This window comes from Ursus maritimus, unplaced genomic scaffold (genome assembly GCF_017311325.1).
Source record: "Ursus maritimus isolate PB19 unplaced genomic scaffold, ASM1731132v1 scaffold_31, whole genome shotgun sequence".
NCBI classification, from domain to species: Eukaryota; Metazoa; Chordata; class Mammalia; order Carnivora; family Ursidae; genus Ursus; species Ursus maritimus.
In genome coordinates, this window is record NW_024425675.1 from 31,709,031 (window position 1) to 31,732,563 (window position 23,533).

At 47.5% G+C, this 23,533-nt stretch overlaps 1 protein-coding gene across 5 annotated transcripts in view; it reads right to left on the bottom strand.

The window, feature by feature from the left end:
- Nucleotides 1-4,099: 4,099 nt before the first annotated feature.
- WDR37 (WD repeat domain 37) overlaps nt 4,100-23,533 on the bottom strand; it is a 52,139-nt gene continuing 32,705 nt past the window's right edge. For 4 of the 5 annotated variants that reach the window (XM_040645471.1, XM_040645473.1, XM_040645470.1 and 1 more), the window contains exons 11-14: nt 23,139-23,280; nt 10,876-11,010; nt 10,299-10,413; nt 4,100-6,952 (exon numbers count right to left, since the gene is read on the bottom strand). In XM_040645471.1, the coding sequence (XP_040501405.1) occupies nt 6,821-6,952; nt 10,299-10,413; nt 10,876-11,010; nt 23,139-23,280 (524 nt within the window). In that variant the 3' untranslated portion in view covers nt 4,100-6,820. Of the gene's footprint in view, nt 6,953-10,298; nt 10,414-10,875; nt 11,011-20,878; nt 21,061-23,138; nt 23,281-23,533 lie in introns of those variants that run through there. The other variant, XR_005838964.1, reaches the window with a different exon arrangement.

A 23,533-nucleotide genomic window follows, 5' to 3' on the forward strand; every position in this document is an offset into this window, starting at 1 on the left:
AGGTGCCCCGATTTTATTATTTACTAAAAATTAATTCAGAGCTAGAAGACATCTGTAATGCACAGGCACTGTAAAAAATGATTATATTTTTAAGCAAATATACCAAAACTTAGCCACCTAGCCAAATAAATGCTGCTTTCCCCAAAACAAAGACTGTGAGAATAACCGTTCTTATTCTGGTATGTGGCCATTATGCAACATGATTTTTGGACCGTCTCCTGGATCTGAAATTACTCCAGTCCCAGTTTATGAGCAACATAAGAAAGCTACTTTTATTGTTTTATGATCACACCTGGTAAATGAAATCCTTATTACATTTCCCACTTTAAAGCTAGGATTTCCAGAATGTATTTGAAAACAACACAATTCTGACACAGTGTAACACGGTCTTTTTACAATTTCCTTAGTGAGTATTTTTTTCAAGAACATTATCTTGGAACAAAATTGGCTTTGTCTTTCCTCCCATGGAACATACCCACTGAAAAATCAGTCATTGTAGAATAATAAAACTACATGTTTGTAAGTGGAAGAAGAGCTAATATCTGCAGGGAGTACGAAGCCTGACCTTGATACAGGCAAAGATCTTAAGTCCCCTCTGTTGTCATCATGCCATCGTCCACCTTGGCACCAGAACGCCTTCTCCGTAGTGTATTTGTACTATTACTTTAACTGTATAACAGGAGGCACATTAACGAAACAGCTGTAAAGATACCTAAGTTATGAAGTGTGAACGCTGGCACTGACTTTGGCATCCACCATCCCAATCAGGAGCTGGACACCACGCAGTCTGGGCTCTTCCCAGCCCCGCCCTCACCTCCCGCCACGCACGCCACGCCTGGCCCACAGAACGCCGTGCAGAATCTGGAGTTTTCACTCCCATGTTCCAGAATACATGACCCTAACTGCGTATGGAGATGCTTGCTCTTACTTTGTAAAAATGGTGTTTCACTCAACACCATGTTCCCAAGACCAGCAATCACACACATCCCTGTGTGGCCCGTTCATTTTCCCTGGTGTATTTCACGGCACAGACGTGCCACCAGTTGGGCTGCAGCCCCTGTTGATGGTGCTCAGTGGTTTCTCGCGTGCCCCAGGGCACACGTCCTGAAGCCCCGCGGCTCTCAACCTGGATGGCAGAACCACACACAGGGCCTTGCTCTACGTGCAGACTCATGCGTCCCACCCCCACCTTCAGTCAGTGGCTCTGCACTGCAACACACATGCATGGTCTCCACACATCACACTTAAAAAACCATGTTCTAGGGACACCTGGGTGGCTCAGTCAGTGACGCGTCTGCCTTTGGCTCAGGTCATGATCTCACGGTCCTGGGATCAAGCCCTGTGTCCAACTTCCTGCTCCACAGGGAGCCTGCCTCTGCTGCTCCCCCTGCTTGTGCTTTCTCTGTCAAATATATAAATAAAATTTCCTGTGGAAATTTTGTTTTTACTATCCTGGACATTAGTGCTTTGTGGATTAAAGACGCTGCAACTGTCATCTGTGGTTTATCATTTCACCTCCTCTAAGCCGTCCTATAGGGCTACAAATCTTTATCTTTAACGTGGTTGAATGTATCAATCTTTTCTAGTATGGTTAATGCATTTTTGGAGAGTTGTTTTAATACATACAAAATCACAGAAATATTCTCTTAATTTTTAAAAAAGTTGGTGTTTTTCCTTTCACATATGAGGCCTGAACTGTCTTTGGTGTGAGGTAGGGATCAGATTCATTTCTTGTTCTGTATGGGTAACCAGTAACACTAGAACCATTAATTACACAGGCCACTTTCTTGCCACTGACCTGTGGCTCTATGAGTGGAACTACTTCACGTTTTCATAGACGCTTGAATCAATCTGATCTCCTTCTAACCTCACGGGTCAACTCCTCCATCCCAGTACCAATCCCACATTCTACCTGCTACAGCCCTGCCAGGCTTAAAGGAAACCCTGCTTTCTTCTCCCTTCCCTCCTCCTGTTTTCAGGATCTCATCAACCTCCACCTTTGCCTCAAATAAATTTAGGAATCAGATGTCCAATTCCACAAAAATACAACTCTGGGTGATCTGCATTGGAATAGCATCAAATCTACTCGTCAATATGGAGAAAACTGACATTTTTACAATACTGCCTTTCCTATTAATGCACGACGGTCTTTCATTTTGTCTTTTTTAATGTCTTTGTTCAAGTTTTTAAGTATTTCCATGGATGATTTCAAGTCCCTTCATTTTTGTCAGATTTTCCCCCACTAGGTGCCTTTTATTTTTCGTTGTGCGCATAGAGTGGGAACTTTTCAAATACTGGGTGATCTACTTTGATGGTCCTAAAATTTTAAACCTACAAAACACACTAAAAAATTACTTTTGCTCCAGTTCTTACTTACCACACTTCCCAACCCCCTTCCAGTAACCACTTTTAATCATTTCATCTATCTTTTCAAAGTCTTTTATTCCTTTGTGGTTACCCTTGAAATTCTACTATATGTATTTAATAAAGACACAAGGTTAAATTGTAATTCCCCAGCCAAACAAAAATAGAAATTTAAACCACTACCTCCAGACATTGCTGTACATAGGCGTGTCAGCATTTTGCCCATTTCAAAAGCACTCCTGTGACTTTTTCTTCCTACAACATCTCAAGAAGGTGCATCAGAGAAGGAGTACTGGTGAAAACCATCCTTGTTTATAAGACTCATTCTTGAGAGACAGCTTCGCTGAGCTCACCAATCTGGCTTCTTCCTCTCAGCACTGTGGAGCTCAAAGTGATTGGAGAGACATAGACTTTTGGTTCTCGTTCCAAAACTTTCAAGGGAGGGTTTGGTGGAGCACAGAAAGACCACTCGGAGTGAGGGGACTCAGGCCAAGTGTTAGAGAGGTGTTCTCTTTGTTTCCTGACACCTCCGTCCACCGTCCATCCTGACTAAGCCTCCCCTCGTCAGAGGAAGCCTCCTGAGCCCACAGAGCCCACAGGCATCACCTGTGCCTCACAGAGCTCTCAGAGCTTGAGATCTGCCTAATCTGGTTTCATGTCGACCCAAAGCTGCTTTTAAAATGTCTTCAAAAGATTAGTTTTAAATTACTCAACACTTTCATAGGATTTCGTTCTCAGCTTCTTGCACCATCATATGGACTATATATCACACATTGCATGTAACAATTGAGGTGTTCCCAATTTCCGAAGTAATCTATTAATTTAAGGGAAAGCAGAAAACGTATGCATACTAAGCAAGATACGTTTCAGTGGCATTCTGATGAAATTATAGCAGTAAAATTTTGCCTTTGTGATTCCTTTTTTTAAAATATTTATTTAAGTAATCTCTACATCCAACGTGGGCTTGAACTCATGACCCCGAGATCAAAAGTCACATGCTCTTCCAACTGAGCCAGCCAGAAGCTCCGCCTTCACGATTCTTTAGACTAATAGATGAACTTTTAAACATAACTGAAGATGGAATTGTGAAATCTGGACAATAATCACATTTCTAAAGACTAAGGTAAGAAAGATAAGTAATCAGTGAATTTCTGCCCTCTGGGGACTGAGTAAAGGCAGTGAGCCCGACCAGTCTGAAGAGGGCGCTCTGGCAGGTCGTGGATGAACATCTCCTGAGGTTCCCGCACCCGCCACAACGCTCCGCTCTCGGGCTACCAAGGATGGCGAACAAGCAGCCACCGCCAGTCCAGATGCATATTCTCCCACAGGGGATGAACGGGGCCTACTTTCTGCAATTGCAATTTTTTAAAACTTTCAAACAAGCTTAACTGTAATAAGAACAGGACAAGCGTCTTATGAAACTGAGGAACTTTGACAAGCACCTGCATTATATCAAATTGTGAACTCCCTCCAGAAATTGTCGGGGCAGTGATGCTGGAATGAAGAAGCATAATTACGTGTCACTTAACGTTAGCCTAACAGACAGGAAATAGAACACAACCGATCTCTGAAGTCTAAAGTTAAAATTTTTCAAGTGGGCAGTAGTATTATTTGATTTCTACATCACTGTGGTGTTTAGTAGCCATTAACAATATTTCTTCAAAGTAAAACATTTCCAAAAAATAAGTAAAAAAAAAAAGAGAGTCCTAATAAAATAAAATGTTTACAATAGTGATTACAGAATGTGGATTTTTAATGAATTTCATATTGCAATGAGACAGTCAACACTTAAAAACAATTACATCAATACAATAAAAACACTTGCTTCTACACAACACTTATAAATGCATACTTTCCCCCCAAAGAAACTCGTTTTTCACAGATTTAAGCAACAAAGGATTTACATACGTTCTTCAAATTCCAAAATATGTACAGAATTTTTGTCTCTCCAGAAACTGATGTGCAGTGGTTGAGAAAGAGTGCTGTTTTGTCCAACAACATAGTTCTTATGAAATTCTCTATCAATACACATTTTCCAGTAACCACACATTTTTCCTTCCATTATTAAATGAAATTCTGGACATGTGAGCACAAAGGACAAAACCACTCTCATTTCCAAACACTATTTCAGATGAGATCACGTGTGGCTGATGACACGACTTAATTTCAGCCACACAGGTACATACATGCACACAGACTCACGCACATTCACACACACACACACGCACGCACTCATGCACACACATGCACTCCCTATCCCAAGTCTCCATGACTCCTGAAAACACCACCACTAAGGCCACAACAGCAGCTGAATGGAACCACGTCCGAGGATGACATGGCGGTTAGCAGTAGGGTGTCCTGCTCCTGAGAACTCATGCAAACGGCATGAGGCCCGTGCCCCTGCGGAGACGAGGGAGGAGGGAGGAGGCTGACCCCTCCCACTAGCGAGAAGGTGAGCAGCTGCCGGACGCAGAGTGCATTAGTCTGCAGAGAACTGAATAGCCATCAGAAATGGTGAGTTAAAAGCTTCAAACTTTTTTAATCTGGCAGAGATCTGGTTCTTAAGTTTGATTTCACTGTGTTCGTATACATTTTTCAATGTTCCTAACAATGATTCTAAGACACCCAGACATTCAAATTAAAATACAACAGGAGCTCAAGAGTGCAGACGTGCAGCTTAGGGTCCCGAGTCGCCAGCACTCTGCCACTGGGAGGCGTGGCGCACTCGGGTCGGCAGGGGCTGGACGCTGACGTTCTGGCCCACGTTCTCAAGTGTGGTGCGGGGAGATGCCAGGCTTTGGGAAGAGAGCTGCTCTGAAGCATTTGTTTTTGTCCTTTAGTCAGCAACCTCTGCTCTAACTACGTCATGACGGTTTTTTCCTGGCCCTCCTTCCCGTCCAGACTATAAGTCATTTCAGAATCATTCCAGATAATTCAGGGCTGAAGCTAAGATGAGCCACCACACACAGGACCTGAGCAAAAGGAGCCTCAAGAAAGGTGCATTCACACAGGACCAAGGGCAGCCCGCACGCTCAGCCGGCACCACACCTCGCAAACGGCACTCCACCAGCGGTGACCACTGGGAGGTGGGGGCACCCATGACCATTGTCACTGTTACCCTCTTGTGCCTCTCCAAGTGGACACATTCAAAGTATTAAAAAGAAGAGGGCAGTACACGGAAATGGCTCTTTATCAAAACTGTAACTGAGTAAGAAACATGAACTCACAAACACCAGACAACAGTAATTCCTAAGAAGGCAAGAGCGCCAGGCTCGCCCAGGCAGTGGGAGGACTGGCGCTGAGAGGTGTCCCCGCTGCCAAAACAGGAGCATCTCGTACCCTGCGAAGCACAGTTTCTGCTACCACCTCGCCAGCTAATGGGAGAGCTTTCGTCCTCAGGATACATTTGCTATGATTGTCTTTCTTGCCTCCTAAACTGAATCCGGCATTCCAGCTGAAGTCAAAAGTGCTCTAGCTAGGCAACAGTGAGACTCCCACGTTTTCCAAATACATGGATTTTTGAGGTAGTACTCATTTATTTGCATCGTTGGCTCTCAAACACCACCAAGGAAGTGAACCCATTTAGAAATACGCAAACCAAAGTGTAGAAAATAAATAAGGTTTTGTTTTCAGGTAGCAGGCAGGGCCTTCTTAAAAGCTCAAGTCACATTCACTGGATAAGTCATTTGAAACTTCTAAAAACTGTTTATAACCATAGCTATAAACTAAAGTGCTTTAAATTTTGCTTAACATCTGAAATCAGTGATTAGAACCATCATATTTTTGAATTTGCTAATATAAGACCTCGGGAGATTGAAATGATTTTCCATAAAAAGAGCAGAAACTTTTTTTTCAAAAAAACAACTTTCCAAATGTTGCAAAGTCGGCATTCTGTTTTTGTTAACTTCTCAATTCCAGATAAATTGTACACAACTATACCAGAATACAGAGTTGAAGCGGAGTTAAGCCACAGCACATGCTAAACCCTCAGACAGAAGTAAACATGAACTCTCCCAGCACACCTGCCAATCATCAGCCAATGCAGACACAGCTCCGTGACCTTCCCGGTACAAGGTAGGTATGTATGATGATTCCAGAAATGCCACAGACTGTTTATGCCTCACAGTAAGTACACGGGTTCACATCGAACTCACGCTAACATAATGCCCTCCTGTCATCTGTCAAACGCCAGGAACTCACAACACACGACGTGCTACGGGGAAGGGGGCTTCATGTCCACCGACCAGAGGGTGCCAACACACACACAAGACGAAAATAAGACATGTGACCATACATTTTGCTGTACATTTCATGCAAGCTCAGTACAATGAGAAAAGAACATACAAACCACCCTTTCCAGGGTGCAACTCTCACAAAAAGGGCTTGACGGGAATGAGAAAAGCGGCACCAGTCCACAGGTCCATGGTGAACTACGCAGCTAAGGACGCCGGCGACCTTATTTCTCTTGTAACAACGCAGGGATGTTGATGTTCCAGCCAATGGCTTGCCTGTCAAACCCGCAGGTGAACAGATTGCACATGGGGTGGTCCTCACTCCACGCCGAGCAGCACACCATTCTTCTGTGGCCCTATTTCCAATCACACAAACCAGAATTAGTGTATTATTCCCAAAGCATACGTGCTATAAAACCTCAGCCAAATTAACAACCTCACCACTCAACGCGACTGAATTGAAAGAAAAAAACTTCACAGGCAGCATTAGTCAGAGTGAGCCAAGAACAGTGCGCATGTGCCGTGGGGGAGCGGAGCTGGAGACAATGACGTCAGAACACAGAATGAAGTCAGTGAGATTCACACTTTACTAAAGCATTCTGGAATTCTTTAAAAATGAAAGATTACAGTCAGAAAAAAAGAATAAGTGATGAATTTGAAGTTTCCTAATGAGGCTAGATAATATTTGGGAATATATTAAAAGAAACTCATTTAAAGACCTCAAAGACCATTTTAACAAATAACTGACTCAGGTAATAAAGGACCCAGAAAAATACATTTGGTACCAAATAAAACAAGCATAAAATAAATGGCCAAGTAAATTCCTGCCACCTTCAGAATTCCAGCTAAATATCAGAATGTTGGAAAAAATTACTGCAAAATACCAACGAAGTTTATAATGTGATATCCCTAGTGCATACGTACAGAGACAAGCAGCACCCTCGGACGTGTGCATACGTTCCAGATTAACATGGTCAGTCGAAGACGCTGCTGTTACTATAGCAACACACAGTAAAGTACAAGAAGCAGAATTAAGAAGAGCTGACAGAAATTGAGTAAGTAAAGGAAAACACTCAAAAGCATGACACAAAAGTTCCCTCTGAAAAACCTTCGCATGTGAACAGTGCTATCCACACGAGAGGGACAACAACAGGCCAGAGAACAAAGATACCGCAAACGCAAGCACACATCCCAAAGGGCTCCAAGAGCAGCCTCCACCACTTGTTACAAACCGAAGGTAAGAGTGAACAACACATCCGTTAACTGGTAGTAAATTCAAGAGTCTGCACAGGAACCAGTTAAGATGATCAATCAGCTCATGGCACTCAGGGTAGAAAGCCTGAGACCAGGTGCTTCTGAGCAAGTGGGTGTGGGGAAGAGACCCCGTGGCACCCGGAACACTGGTCTGCACGAGCAGCTTGCCCAGGACGGAGCTGAAAGCCAACTCGGATTTGGAGTCCAGCCTCCCGTCCCCCGTGGAACACCTGAGCGCACAAGGACATGCGTGGGGCACGCATCCAAAGAGGTTCGGTGGGCACATGTGTTCTGAAAACGCCTCGCGCCCATGCAGGGTCCCAGCGTGCAACCTGAACGGGGTGCTGCACCCCCACCACGGGACCCTGTGTCCTCGCCATGAACGTGCCACACACGGCACGCACAGCCTCCCTGCTCCGTCGCTCCGAGCACTTTACAGAGCTCGCCTCGCGTGAAACACACTCAGAAAAGGCCACACGCACTCTCCCCAGCTGTTAGACAACTTTACGCTGTCAGCCACCTTCACTCTCACTACCAGGCTCAAGAAAGGGTTGTCGTTTTCTTAAAATCCGTCAGCTGAAGGAAGCTGGGGCAATACAAGCCGGGGGTGTCCAGCCGGGGTTCTGAGACACTGAAAACCGTATTTGTATCTGAAGAGGCGTTATAAGCTCAGAACCAAGTGAGATATTGTTCACTCATCTTTATAAAAACAACTCTATTTAACACACCACTTTAAAAGGGAATAAATCCAAGCACAACAAATTCTACAGTTTCGACAAGGCTGAATGTTTACAGATAACTAAAAATGAAAGCACCTCCACAGGATTAGTGCCACCGAGAACCTCTCAGAACTCTGCATTCTCTTGCCGAAAGTCTTGTCAAAGTAGTGAAGTTACACACTCACTGTGCTGTGTTTCAGAGCAGACCTCAGGTGCCGCACAGCAACGTCAGGGACACACGGGCGCATCGGAAAGGGAAGCCCACCGGGTGAGCCATGCAGCGCGGGCGGCACACCAGTGGCTCTCAGCAGGAACCCAGCATGAAACACTCCCTTTGTTAGCGGCTGTGAAGCTTTTACTAGGTACTCTAATTTCATGAATGGTTTTCGATGATACGTACTCAAATAAAAGTTCAATAATCCACTTCCAACAATACACGGACCAGCCCTAACAGGGAAGAAGAGATGGAACAATCCTGTCTTAAGGGCAGAGGCTTTTCACAGGAAGTTGGCGCCACTTAAAGAAAAGGGCTGCCCCACTGGGCAGAACCCTCCACAATCGACCTCTGAAACCACCCTCAGTCGAGGCGTTCCTGAAGCCACACCCCACGCAGGGCCGGCCTGAGGGTCACAAACTGTGCTGTGAGGCTGTGCACGAAGAGGAGACAGGGCGTCTCCATGAAGGTGGCAGAGCCGGGGCCATCGGGCGGCAAGGGTGGCGGGCACCGGGGGGCACAGACACGCTGACCGCACGGTTAGGGGCCGCACGAGGGTCCTGGCTCGCCCGCACAGCCATGTGTCACACTGACACACAGAAGACACCAAAGGAAGCAAAGGAGAGGAGCCCTGGGGCGGGGCTCAATTAAGCACTGAGTCTGCAGAGACGCTGCTTGGCAAGGGGGGGGGTGACCTCCACTCCCCACAGGAGGAGCCGGTCATGTCACACTCTCAGCCTCTCCCCACTTTCCCAACTGCCCAGGAACTATCTATGCTCAGGGGCCCAGGGGCCCTCAGCGATCCTGCATCCGCCGGTGGGAGCTGGTGCCTCGAGCACCGAGCAGCTGACGGAGCACGTGCAGACCCCGTGGCGGGCGGTCCAGCCAGCGCAGCGGGTGCTGGCCGCTCCCGCGGCATCATCTGAGCTGCATCTACATGGGGCTCTCGTCCTGGACCTGCCGTGGAAAGGTATCTTCTGGTTGTGGGTGGAGGCGGATCCACACACCACGTTCAACACTCTTCGTCTAACACTTTCCGGCTGTATACTTTCACTGGCCAAGATCCAAGTCTGCTTTCCAATGTGGAAACCACAACCACACACGCAAACAGCTCCGCAAATCAGAGAGGGAGGAACTGAGCATGCAATCTCATTGACGTCTGTGAAAACCCTGACACTCTCAGTTCAGGTATTGGGAAACAGTTTCAACTTTAAACTTTATGAGCTCTAAATACAGATCAAGGACTTCCAATGAAAATGTAGTATCCAAAGACAACAGGAAAACAAGCACGCAAAATCTCTGATCTCATTGTGCTGATTATAGTTGAAATTCTATTACCTCCAGCATGTCTGCATAAATTAAATATACTATTACATGAGCTTCTCTGTTTTTTTTTTAAGAAAACGTAAAACGATGTGGGGCCCACAGCCTAGTTCTACTAGTGGTGACCCAGGACGCAGACTGCAAGTTGTCCCTAAGGCTCCCTGTCAACACGTGGACCAAGAGCACAGTTACCTGCCGGCTGCTTCGGGGAAGCCGCGCTAGCCTCACACCTGACATGTCGAACAACCTCACTTGTCGGTTGTCATGTGGGAGGGCAATGATTTTTTGGCCAACGCATACATTGATCCTGCAAAGAAGAGATAAAAGTGGGTTACGTACAAAGTGGTGACAGCATGCATGCCTGAGTTTACAGAGCGTCATGCAGTCGGAGACTCCACACCATTCACATTTCCAAGCAAAACACATGAGCAAACCGCAGGTATCCTCCGTCGGCAGCATCAGAACCCAGAGACCACATCACTCAGTGTAACGTGCGCACACTACACAGTGACTCAAACACAGCCCTACAGGTGGCCCACTCTTAGCCCACGAAGCTCACTGCACCAGCCTGATTTTATACTTACGTTTCAGCATACAGGAGATATTCAATTTGCATCAGAGGATCAATAAAACATATTATCCCCCCCCAAAACATACTTCCCCAGAATTCTAAACTGCTTTTCCAAGGATCTATTAAACACTGACTTCAATGAACAAGAGGTCACATTATAATCCACCCTTTCAAGGCACAACAAACAGCTCTCTTCACCTGTTGATGGCAGAGTCTGTGCGAATCGTCGCAATGGGGGACCTCATGTTCCTTAGATCCCAGACCTTCACGGTGCGGTCATCACTGCCCGAAACGACATTATCTCCCACGGTGAACACGGCAGAGGTCACAGTGCTGCAAGTAAAGCGCACAGGTTCAGAAGATCATCAGGAAGTTCCAGGATAGACACAAGTCCTCTCCACCCGTGGAATGATCACATGGTCCCACTGCCAGAGACCCTGGCAAGGAAGGCAGGGAGGACACTGGAGACGCGGAAGCCGCCAGTCGTCTCTGCTAACTGCTCCTCCTGCTTAAACCTCTCTGTAAGTTACACGTAAGCACGCTGAACTTCTCCTCAGCAGACTAGAAAATCAGTGCATTCTGTCCTGTTCCACCTCCTCAGGCAATGGAGTGAAGAGACGCTACCAGAAGACGTGGGTTACACAGAACCTGCCAAACGTCTACATAGTCACGTCTGATACCAGAAAATGAAGAGAAAAAAAAATCCACGCCAACTTTCAGTTTAACCAGAACACTGGAGAAAAATTTATTCCTTTAACTCAATCACCACCACCAGCAGCTTAAAAATGTGCAAAGAGGGGTGCCTGAGTAGCTTAGTTGGTCAAGCATCCAACACTTGGTTTCAGCACAGGTCGTGATCTCAAGGTCGTGGGATCGAGCCCATATTCGGCTCTGCGCTCAGCGGGGAGTCTGCTTGAGATTCTCTCTCTCCCTCTCCCTCTGCTCCTCCCCCACTTGCTCACATACACGTGCCCTCTCTCCCTCCCACCGCTAAAATAAATAAGTAAATCTTAAAAAAAAAAAAAAAAAAGGTGCATTTAATACCTTAAATAGACCTTTCTCCAAGAAAGATTTATGAATGGCCAAAAAGCCCATGAAAAAACACTCAACATTACTGATCATCAGGGAAATGCAAACCAAAACCATAGGATCCCACCTCACACCCACCAGAAGGCCTATTATCAAAGAAACAGAACTCAAGCATTGGTGAGGATGCCGAGAAAGGTTAAACCCTCTTACATTGTTGGCGGGAATGCAAACTGGTTCAGCCACTCTGGAAGACAGTATGGAGGTTCCTCAAAAAGTTCCCTACGACCCAGCAATCCCACTAGTGGGCATACATCCCAAGGAAATAATCAGGATCTTGAAGAGCTATCCGTGCTCCCGTGTTCACAGCAGCACCAATCACAGCAGCCAAGACAAAGGAACAACCTAAGCGGCTGTCCGCAGATGAACGGATAAGGACGACGTGATGTGTGTATGAACCACGGGATCTTACTCAGCCATAAAAGAGAAGGAAATCCTGCTGTTTGTCACAACACGGACAAATGTGGAGGACACTGAGACCGGAGAGGGACCCACGTGTGACACAAAGAGAGCAGGGAGAGGAGGGTAAACCTGGAACTTCAACGTGACGACCCACCCAAACTCCCTATTCCAAACACAAAGAGCAACGTCAGGGCTGGCCTGGAAATGAGGTTGCTGTGCGCAGGTGCAGAGGCCACCACAAGCCGTGAGGACTCAACCACAGACAGGGCTGTGGAGACGCCCGGGACTTCTCCGTCGACTCTCGTTCTCAGGGGGTTGTGCTAAATTAATGAAAAAAATCTCCACAAAAGACTGCCTCACCTTATGTTAATGAAATGCTGAAAGACATTAGGTTTTTAATAAATCACAGTCCTGACAGGTATTGTAGGGCATCAAAGGGAAAAGCTGGCGAGGGGGCGATCGTTCTGAAGGCACCCTCAGACTCAGGTCCCACGGGGAAGCGGCTGCACCACGACTGCTCACTGGAAAAGCTCAGACTCTGCCCAACTCCAGCCAACTCATTTATCTTGTCGCCGAGAGCAGCCGAGCATGCGCTTCCAGCTGACAGTGCGGTACCTTCTCACCGCACACCACTGCCCGATCTGGAACATTCCGCTCCCTCCGTGGGTCTCAATCAACGCAAAGACTGTAACGCTAGCACTCCTCATTAGGACGAACAGCTGTCTTCCCAGTCACACAGAGACACAAAACTGTTTTGCATAACAATCTGCCGGAATTTCACAGCTCAGAAAAAAAACACAGGATGTGGAAAATGCTGGCCTGTGAAATGCTGAAACAGTGCGCTTTCCCGGCCCCGTGTCAGAAACGGACTGCAGAGCTCCCCGTTCCTTAGTTTTCAGATGTCGCTTCCACAAACGAGTCCTACTTTTACACCAGAAGAACAGACCAGAGGAGCAAGCACTCGGGACACAGAGATGACCGGGGAGCAGGGGGGCCCTCCCTCTCCGCACACACACCACAGCCCCCTTGGAAAAGCACACCCAGGGAGAGGTCAGCGTGGCTTTCTCACTCCGGGCAGTCTCTTGGCAAGTACACAGCCAAGTTCACAGAAAAGCCCACGTTCATCACATCCGTGGCCCACCGATGCAGGCATGACACACAGACCAGGGCTCTCGGACCAGCTGACCAGACTCGCTCACACGCCTGCACGGAGACACGGGTGGTGACTGCACGTCTGGGTACGACATCATCACATGGCCACACTCCTCTCCAACCACCACTTCCCAGCGTGCTTCATCAGCTGTACTTGTAACCAACAAGCTGAGTCTCCAGGCGGCCACACAAACACAGAGGGTCCCGGAGAGCGTGCTCGCTTCGGCCCTTCCCACCCTGTGTGCCTTTCAGAGCGCAGACAATGCACGTGAGCCTGTGTCTTCACATCTCAGACGCCTAAATGAGAAAACAAAAACCCTTCTCCAAACGAAACACGTTTCTGAATATTGCTCGTTGGCTGGCTCTCGCAAAAGCAGGCCGTAAGATAAAAAACATTCAAAGAAAAAGTCACACTCGTGTCACACGTGATTCTTTTTCAGGATTTAAAACTGAAGTGCTCCCTGGAAAAAGAAGTGACAGCAGCAGGAGCTCAATATTCCAGCCTGGTTACACTGCTCTCTGAACCTCCCCCTGTGGCGTAACGGACAGATGCCCCATCTGCGTTACCCACAGGACCAAACAACAGAACCCCTCACTCATCAGTGTTCTGGTCCCCATGATGGGCCAGGGTCTGCTTCGTCTGAGAGCACACGCCACCACAAAGAAGGTACGAGGCGGCCATCTCAGCGGGGCAGCGACGGTCCTCACTCTAATGGCACACGTGCAGTTCTCGGGCAGCACTGAGCATGACAGCGCCACTGAAACGTACTGCGGCAAAGACCTGTGCCAAGGCTTCAGAGAAGCTTCCGCCACACCCCCGAGACGGCTCCGGAGTGGCTTCAGGAATGTGTCAAACAGCACTCAGTTAACCTGGCTCAATCCTCCTCCTTGGCATTTAATTAACTGAATTAAGAAGAACTTTTCCACAGATCATTCAAAGAGGATAATTCCACACAACCTGATTTAAAAGGGAGACAGAAAAAGTTAAATTTAGTAAGATTTACAGAGTAATTTCATGCTTGTAATATCAAGGGTCAAGGCTCTAGTTTCCTTTCTGTGAAGTCCAGTCACTGTTTCACTCTTCCTCTTCTTTTTTCCCCTCTCCTTCAAAGATTTTATTCATTCATTTGACAGAGAGAGAGAGAGCACACAAGCAGGGGAGCAGCAGACAGAGGGAGAAGCAGGCTTCCCCATTGAGCAGGGAGCCAGACTCGGGGCTTGATCCCAGGACCCTGGAACGATGACCTGAGCCAAAGGCAGGAACTTAACCGACTGAGCCACCCAGGCGCCCCTGTTTCATTCTTCTTAAACAGTGTTAACAGCCAGCCATAAGTTTTGAATATTTATAATTACATCAATTGCGGCAAAATCGGAAGAAATGCATTCCATTTAAATTAGGTAAAGAATGACCTCCCTCAGGTTTTAATAAGCTAACTGTTCATTCCCTTGGTTTCTGAATGTAACTTTGCTGGTTACATGCTAACCAATTCACAGCCAATGTCCCAATATCACCATTTTGTGATTCTGTGGTTCTGTGTATAAAAACTGGGAAGTGAAGAATTTAAAAGGATTCATTTCAATCTTCCAAAAGGAAACCTTTTACAACAGCTTTGAAAGTAACAGGATATAGACAAGCCGTATTCATCAGAATAATCAGGAAAACTAAGTCGGAAATGTATCAGGAGCTGTAAGATTTTTACTCTCAAATGCATTATGAAATTAGCCAAAAACTGCAACATCAAAGAAAGATCACTGGTACTTTCCTGGAGACACCCCAGACGGCAGCAAGCCCAACCCTGGGTCTGCAGTGACCTGTCACACGCGTGGGAAGGCCCCTCTTCTTCACTGGTTAAAGGAGAGGTTGCCCTGGACGTCCCTCTTGCCAGAATGGTGGTGACTGCCCCTAAACACTGGACTGCAGGTGCCCGAGGGCCCTCACTGCTCAAGGACCGCGTACAAGTGTGCCTCAGAACTGGGAGTGTGAGCACGCCCAGCCAAAGGGGCACAGGCTACATGGAAGATGAGGTGGGTGACATGCAGATACATGCACACGGATGTGCACACGCATGTGCCAGCACGCCCACGGAAGGGACGCTGGCTGCACGGAACATGTGTGCACGTGTGCACAAACAGGCCAGAACCAAGCTCACACTGACACAGAAGGGGCCGCTACCTCAGGCACTCTGACGAACAAGTGTGCTTTAACCAGGCTTTTGAGTTCCTCACCAAAGGAGCCGGAAGGGGAAGAAACACCTGCACCAGGGAGCACCCCTGGCTCCCACACCCAAGCAGGGACAGCGACGGGAAACCCAAGGTCACACTGAAAGGCCAGAGTCAGCTATCACCTGTCTTCTGACCCCCTGCATTTCCTTATCCGTGTGGGGGAGGGACAGTGACCCAAGCGACGGGTACTGTCTGTGCCTGACCATCTGAGGACTAACTCTCCGGGGTCCCGGTGCTCGTGGGCCCAAAGAGACAGGCACTGCCCTGAAATGGGACCCACAGCCGCCTCTACCAGACACGTTGCAGGATGTGAGCTGTTACAGCCACAGGGGTAAGTGACTGCCACGTGCACTAGGAGAAAGCACTTTTATTCCTTCAGTTTACTAAGCCTTAACCAGACTGTACTCCCTTAAGCAAAAGTTCAGACCTTGTGGGACATGGCTAAAGCTAGCAGCTCTCCAAGACGGCAAGTCCCAGTGCCCCGTCCTGTGTGTTAGGCAAGGAGCCCAGGAGACCAACAATTGGGGGGTAGGGGGAGGACTGCCACCATGGGCGTCATTTCCACAGCGCTAAGTCTCACAGCCAGCCTGCCCCCACACAAGGAATTCCACGGACGGTCGTCACAATTACACCCTGGATGGTATTCGATTATATCCAAGTCTGTGCACTCCACGCTGGCCCCTGGACAGCTGACCACAGCCACAGACGGACAACCTGTTCCCCACGTGGCCCATGTGTCATGCCTACTGGTCCAAGAAGCTCACACGTGCTGCTCCCCAGCCTTCTCCGCAGGGACACTTCATCAGACTGGGTGGTAACAGCACGGAGTCTATATTCTCTGGGTTAGGTACCAGCACTCAACTCCACGGACTCTGCAATGAGTACTAACACTCAGCCCTATAGTCTCCAGACTAAGTGCCAACACCTGGCTTGGTGTGGGGCCCCAACAGCACGTAGGAGGCTGCTGAAAGCATCCAAAGTCCCTCTCTGTACACACACACACACACACACACACACACGTCTTTTTTAAAAAGCTCTGGTCCTTGAGGGATTTTGGAGAAACCAGCTGGTGGAGCATCTGAGGACCGAAGGGAAATGGAGTGTCCTCTGCTCCATCAGCGGCATCTGCACCCTGCGGGCCCATGGCAAGGCGGACTGCAAGCCAGTGCAGATGCTGAGCGGGTGATCGGAGCCCCACCAGGGCCCGGCATGGGCAGGCAGGGGCTAGGCGCACAGACCACGAGCACCGCCATCTTTCAAGAGCCAGCTCTATCTTCAGGAGGCCGCTCCCTCCCCGCCCTGCTTGCCACACACCTCGCTCCGTGCTTTCTGCCCACACGGGCAGGCTGGTCCACACACATCAGGTCCATCCTAGTGAGTTTGTAACCAGGAAGTGTTCAGTCTGTGGTAACAGCCTGGTGATTCTTCTTCAGGTCACCTCAGTGGAAAGTGAAGCAGCTGACAGCTCACTACAAAGCTGTCCAACAGAGTGATTTAAACGCACTAACTTCCTTAAAGTCCTTACTTTTATTAGTTACCTATTAGCCCTTCGTAAATGAGGAATTTTCAGAGTAAATATTAAATCTCCTCTTACTTTTAAAAAGTGTACTCTGAATTGGAAACATTTAAATGTATCAAGAGGAGACTGCTGAGTAAATTCCCGAGCCCCCGAACTACAGGCTCAAAGCCGGAGGTGAAGGGGAAATGCAGGTGCTGACACAGGATAACCCTTGAGATCTCTCCGCGAAATCCAAGGACACCTGAAAAACAGCTGCATTTGCAGAAAAACCACAGCCTTGTCTGTGAACGTGAAATGCGGAGCTGCCCCCAGCAGGTCCAGCTGCTCACTGTATTCACTAACCTCTCCGTGCTCACTTCCACGACGCCACGATGAAACGTGAGCTAAAATACAAATGACACGTCCAAAAACACACCTTAACACGACCACTGGGGCAGAGGACTGGGGGTGTCCTTAGTCTCTTCCGACCTTGGTTTTATAATAACTTTACTTATCAACCAACTATTGCCAGGTATTACATGACTTGCTAAATCGTCTCCAAATTCTTTTCAAACCATCTAATTAAAAAGAAGACAATCCCAGGCTCTCAGGCACCTGGGCAGGGAGTGTGAAAGTGACAGAGTTTAGGCTCAGCGAGCACTCAGCCGCTGTGATGCTACAGGCCCCCTTCTTCCTCAACTGTCACTCCCACCCCAGCGGCCCTTCCGGAGTTGTCCTCTGGTCCCCAGAAGAAAGCACACAGTACAACACGTCTCTCCGCCTCCTCCTCACAGACAAGGGCTCACAAGTAATCACCAAGAGTAACGGACTTACAATCCAAATGCAGTCTACCAAAATCTCGGCCTCCAAGGTGAGCCGGCACCAGACAGCCCCCACCCACCCCCACCACGGGTCTGCACACAGCCTGAGTCATTGACCAAGCACAGAATTCAACACTTAAAATCCACCAGCACCCAGTTAACAATGTCATGCTGTCAAAATGCTTTTTCTCTTCAAAAGCATAAAGAAAACTGTTAATTGCATTACACAAAATTCAAAGCTATTTTCACCTCATACATATATGACCTAGAATTTGGTATTTAGTACTAAATATCTTCCCTGGGTATGTGGGAATAAAAGCATATGAAAATGTTTTAGCTTTAAAGCAATCATTATCATTTTTCATCTGATTTTTTTTTTTAATTTTGTTTTGTTAAATGCGGTGTTTTGTTTTCTTTAGAAGAAAACACCAAAGTTCACATTTGGAGGATAAAGTTATAATCATATGGGAAGAATTAAAGCTCAACGCAAAACAGGGGTTTAAAAAAAAAACCTTTGCATTCTCAGATATTCTCCCCATACTGAGCTAATTTCAGAGTTTCTTCAATGCCAGAGTTTATTCACACTTATGAATACTGTCAGCTGGGTACAGACTGGAGTCATTGGCCACCCACAGAGGAAGCTTAATGACCAGTGACTGCCTCAACTGTCAGTCCCTTTTTATAGCAACTGAAACAAAACAAAACAGAAACTAAGAAGGGGGGCCTGCATCAAGAACAGAGAAGCGGCGGTGCCGGGAGGGAGGGGTCTGGGACCTCCTGTTAGAGGACAATCCTAATGGGCAGCTCTCACGCTCCTTTCAAAGGACAGTTAGTGGACTGAAGCTTAGGATGAGTTTTATTACCACCGAAGCCTCTTGCAGAACGTCTCCATATGCACAGCCCAGAAGGCCAGAGTCCGGCTGGGATCAGCGGGACGCTGCGCCCCACCCCACCGAGCACGCACCAACATACACGGAGGGAAGGGCAAGCTGTCATTCACAGCACAAGACTTCCTGAAGCAGCTCAGTACTGAATTTTATTGTCGGGGGGCAAACACACGAACACGGAAGGGTTTAGCTTATTTCAGATGAAAAGCACTGGACTTCAGTTTCAGCTCCTGACGATGAAGATAGAAATATATGAAAACAAACTGCCAGTGGTTAAAATTCCTGACATTGCAAAATACTTCAATTAAACATTTCTATTCTTTCCAAGAACAGTACACACAACAATTTCTCATTGCTGCTATTAGGAGAACAACCTGTGACATAAAGTATCTAAAATGCACCTCGGGCTCCCCCGGCAGCTAGTCCAACAGTCACGGCCGCACGAAGGAAAGCCTATTACGGTAACGTTCCCATTACAATGAAGCGCTTCCACAATACAGAGTGAAAACAGAAAGAGAACACATCAAGAAGGAAAAAAACATTGTTTGTCCTTCTGAACATTTACAATGAGAACCTTAAACAGAGCTTCTGTCCAGCAGAAATCACAGGAGCACAAACTTCGAGGGGACCCACGTGGCTACAGATTCTATCCCTACGGTGAGGCGCTACATCTCAAACTCTTCTTTCACAAAAAAGGCACAGAATCCACATAGCAGCGCAAGGGTAACAGACACAATGAAAAGGAAAAAATCTCTCTCCCAGATCCCAGAGAAATCAAATTATACAACTAGGCCAATAATCTTGAAACCTATACAGTTACATCTTGCCTTAAGAAAACCCAAAGGTGGCTCAGTCGGTTAAGCGTCTACTTTGGCTCAGGTCATGATCCCAGAGTCCTGGGACTGAGCCTGGTGTGGGCTCCCTGCTCCATGGGGAGCCTCTTCTTGCTCTGCCCCTCCCCACCGCTTGTGCTCTCTTCTTTCAAATAAATAAAATCTTTAAAAAAAATTAAAAAAAAAAACAAGAAAACCCAACATACAGAAATTCAAAATAACTGGATAACTAAGTGAATTACTCACATTATAAAACATCAGATTCTAACATAACTTTGCTTAATAACATGTGATGAGTTCCTATAGACAAAAACATGCCCTAAGACAATAAGTTTTTCATAGTGTGTCCCGCATCATGTCAAAATGAAATATGTGGTCATGTATTTTTAAGAAACACTGCTGCCTTGGTGACTAACATAATATAATAAATTAAAAAAAAAAAAAAAAACACACTGCTGCTTAAGCAATGATCCACTAAAAGAACCCTCCACCTAAAACTTTCCAGGCGACACCAACAAGTAAGAAATAGAAAAGCTCTCGTTGGAGCTGTGGTTTTCATGTTCAGAAAAGAAACGGGTTAAAAGAACTCAAGAAGGGGCGCCTGGGTGGCACAGCGGTTAAGCGTCTGCCTTCGGCTCAGGGCGTGATCCCAGCGTTCTGGGATCGAGCCCCACATCAGGCTCCTCTGCTATGAGCCTGCTTCTTCCTCTCCCACTCCCCCTGCTTATGTTCCCTCTCTCGCTGGCTGTCTCTATCTGTCGAATAAATAAATAAAATCTTTAAAAAAAAAAAAAAAAAGAACTCAAGAAAATCACGGTGGAAAACCAAGAGTTACCTCCCAGACTAGGAGACAGCTCGAGAGAGAACAGTGTGACTTATTTCCTACGGAAGGCAGGCACTGCTGGATGCCGGAAAGGCAGCCTTGGATCCGTGACGGAAGCCGTGGCCAGTGGGAAGGGACAGGTGCAGCAGGGGCATCTGTCAGAGGGACCAAAGGTGTGAGGGGAGGCAGGAGACCTGATGTGTTTGAGAGGCCACACTCAGAACAGCACAGGTGAGTGATTAAACTGACCACACCGTCAAAATCAGCCGCTCCTGTGCACTTAGTTGGGACTTGGGCTCCTGTGTTCTAATAAAAGCACGCCCTTGTGCGGGCACATGCTCACATCACTTGCACAGGTACCATATTCTGTAGGATTTATTTGTCTTGTGGGCTCAAACCTAGAGAAACCATGCCAGAGACAAGAAAGCGACAGTTACTAAGAAGAGGCTCACCTAAACACCCTATCCATGTCTCACCTCCTGCTTTTCCGAACTGCAGCGATGTGCAGAGGCTTACGGCGAACGGAACGCAGGAAGGTTGTTTAGTAGGGATCACGCAGGCTGCAGCCCCACCTGCTGACCACGCTGTGTGGGGTCTCACCAGGCAGGGGCCTCTCCACACTGTGGGAGCAGAGGCTCCCACCCGCACGCAGTCATGCCTGAGGGAACAGAGGACAGACTCGGGTCTATAGGCACGGCAAATAAACCCCCAGCCGACCCTGCCAATTCCCAAAGGCTTAAAAAAAGGTAAAGCCTTCCCTTCTCTGACCCTTATCATAGGAAATTAGCACCAAAGGGAGAACTTCTTCTTATCTTTGTAACTACAGGCCAACGAACATACTCGTCCATCCTAACTCAATTAAGAGAAAATGCACATGGTCTGAATAAGAGTTTTGCTTGTATCTATCTTCTACGTTTGCTCAAAAGCCCACAGATCCTCAGCTACAGTGAATGGAAGCATCAACTGCTACCTTTGGGGATGCAGATGCAAGAGGCCCAGGGACAGACACAGGTCCATGCCTGCTCTTCGTGAGAATAAGAAGCCTTCGTAATCAATTACGTTCCTCATATGTATACCTCTCCAAAAACAGCCATTATTTCATATATCCACCAGCTGCAAAACTACACCCCAAATCAGACATGCGAACACAATACCACCTGTCCTACTCTCTCCAATTTCATTTATGCCTAAAACTCTTCAAAACAGAACACCTGGGAGAAGAGAAGCGCTGGCTCAGAGTAGGGCTGTGTGTGCCAGGGTCCCTGGCTCACCTTGAGTGCCAGTGACAGCACAGGGCTCTCGTCCTCTGGGCCCAGAGCAACCTCGCCCTAAATGCAGATGAAGGGAAGCTGTTCCTGACACCCCCAGCCCCACCGCTGCCCCCTCCGCATCGTCCGGGTGAGGCTGACTAGAAGCTGTCCCCGCCATGGCCGAGAGCAGAGCCCACAAGACCGAGACCTATGAAAGCAGGAGCATGGAAAGAGCCGCCCTATGCACAGGCAGCAACACTGCCCTTGATAAACCACGGAGAACCAGACGTCTTCTGTTCCAGGGCTATGGTTACTCTAGCTGGTAGCAAAACACCACAATTCAATAACCGTGGACGCTCTCAGAACACACTGAGATTTCAGCCACCAACACTGCAGCGCACCTCAGATCAAGACACCACTTTTTTCCAACCTCAAGCTTACAAATCTCTGTCCCAGTTTCCCTGTGAACATTTTATTAATCCCAAACATTACATCTTAGTATTCTAATGTTCACACACACAAGAGACTTATTTACTGCATCATCTGAAAGAATGAAGGACACCCGTATTTTCAAGCAGCCAAATAAGCAAGAATTCATTCATTAAAAAGTGCTTACTGAGCATGCGGGAACTTTTCTGGACATGCAGAAGCTCAAGCAGGACACACATGGCCAGAGAGAAACAGGCACAATCCAGTCCAGAGGGGCAGCGTGCAGGGGCAGTGGCGGCATGGGGGGCAGGTGTCAAGACATAGTCAGGAGGTATGACGGGACAGAGCCCTGCTCATGGAGTGGATGGGGCACAGCAGGGAACTGGGGACGTCTGTGAGACGAGTAACTGGAAAGAGGCTCACGTAATTTATCAGGAATGGTCAGACCAGGAGAAAAGTTTTTGGAAGGAAATAAGAGCTCTGTTAAGACACGGTGATGCCTGAGCTGCCCAACAGATGGCGAAGCAGAGGGAGGCACTACAGATAAGAGCCAGGGTGTGTGCGTGTGTGAGAGAGATAGTGTGTGAGTGTGTGTGCATGTGAAAGCCAGTGAGATTGAGAGTGCGTGAGTGTGCGAGAGCATATGCATGTGTGTGTGAGCATGTGTGTGTGAGAGAGCGTGTGCATGTGTGTGTGAGTGTGCACGCACACGTGTGTGTGTGCGTGCGTATGAGCTGCAGGCGGGCGCGTGCATGTCTCTTCCCCAGCTCTGACCAGAGCCTCTCAGCTGAGGATGTGAGTGCCACCAACCCTAGAGTATTTCCTGATCTCCCCCAATGCCCCATTCTGCCCCCATTCACTTCCTTGTGGGAACTTCAGTGACTTCATCTTCTAAATTCTTGCAAATATACAAATGGAGCTAAATGTTTAGGAAAAGAGTAGCCATTTTGGAAGACAGTGGAGCTGGAAATTAAGATAAGAATTAAGTTTTAATATCCACCAGCAAAACCTTTTTCATGAATAGTTTAAGAAAGATCTCTAAATAACTGTGACTCACTCCGTATGGCCCTGGAAGACATTCACGGAGTGGATGGAAGGGTCCCTGAAATCCCAAAGACGGAAAGTCGTGTCCCGGGAGGAGGTCACCACAAGCCGCTGGGTGGGGTGTGTGCAACAGTGCGTTAGCTCCTGGTCATGCCCTACAACCAAAGACGACAAAAACGCAAGATCATCCACCTGCAGGTACAGTTAGAGTGATGCTTTCTTAAGAACACAAGAATCAAACAAGTCTTTATGGTCTCTACTACTAATACTCACTGTAAAAGTGAATAAAGGCAGGAAAAAGTAAGAAATCACTGAAAAATAGCATGTGAGCTCACGGTGGGACTGGTTTTTCCCTCAGGAACTGAAAGTCCTTTCATTCATGCGTTGAAAGGGATCAGGAAAAGGAGT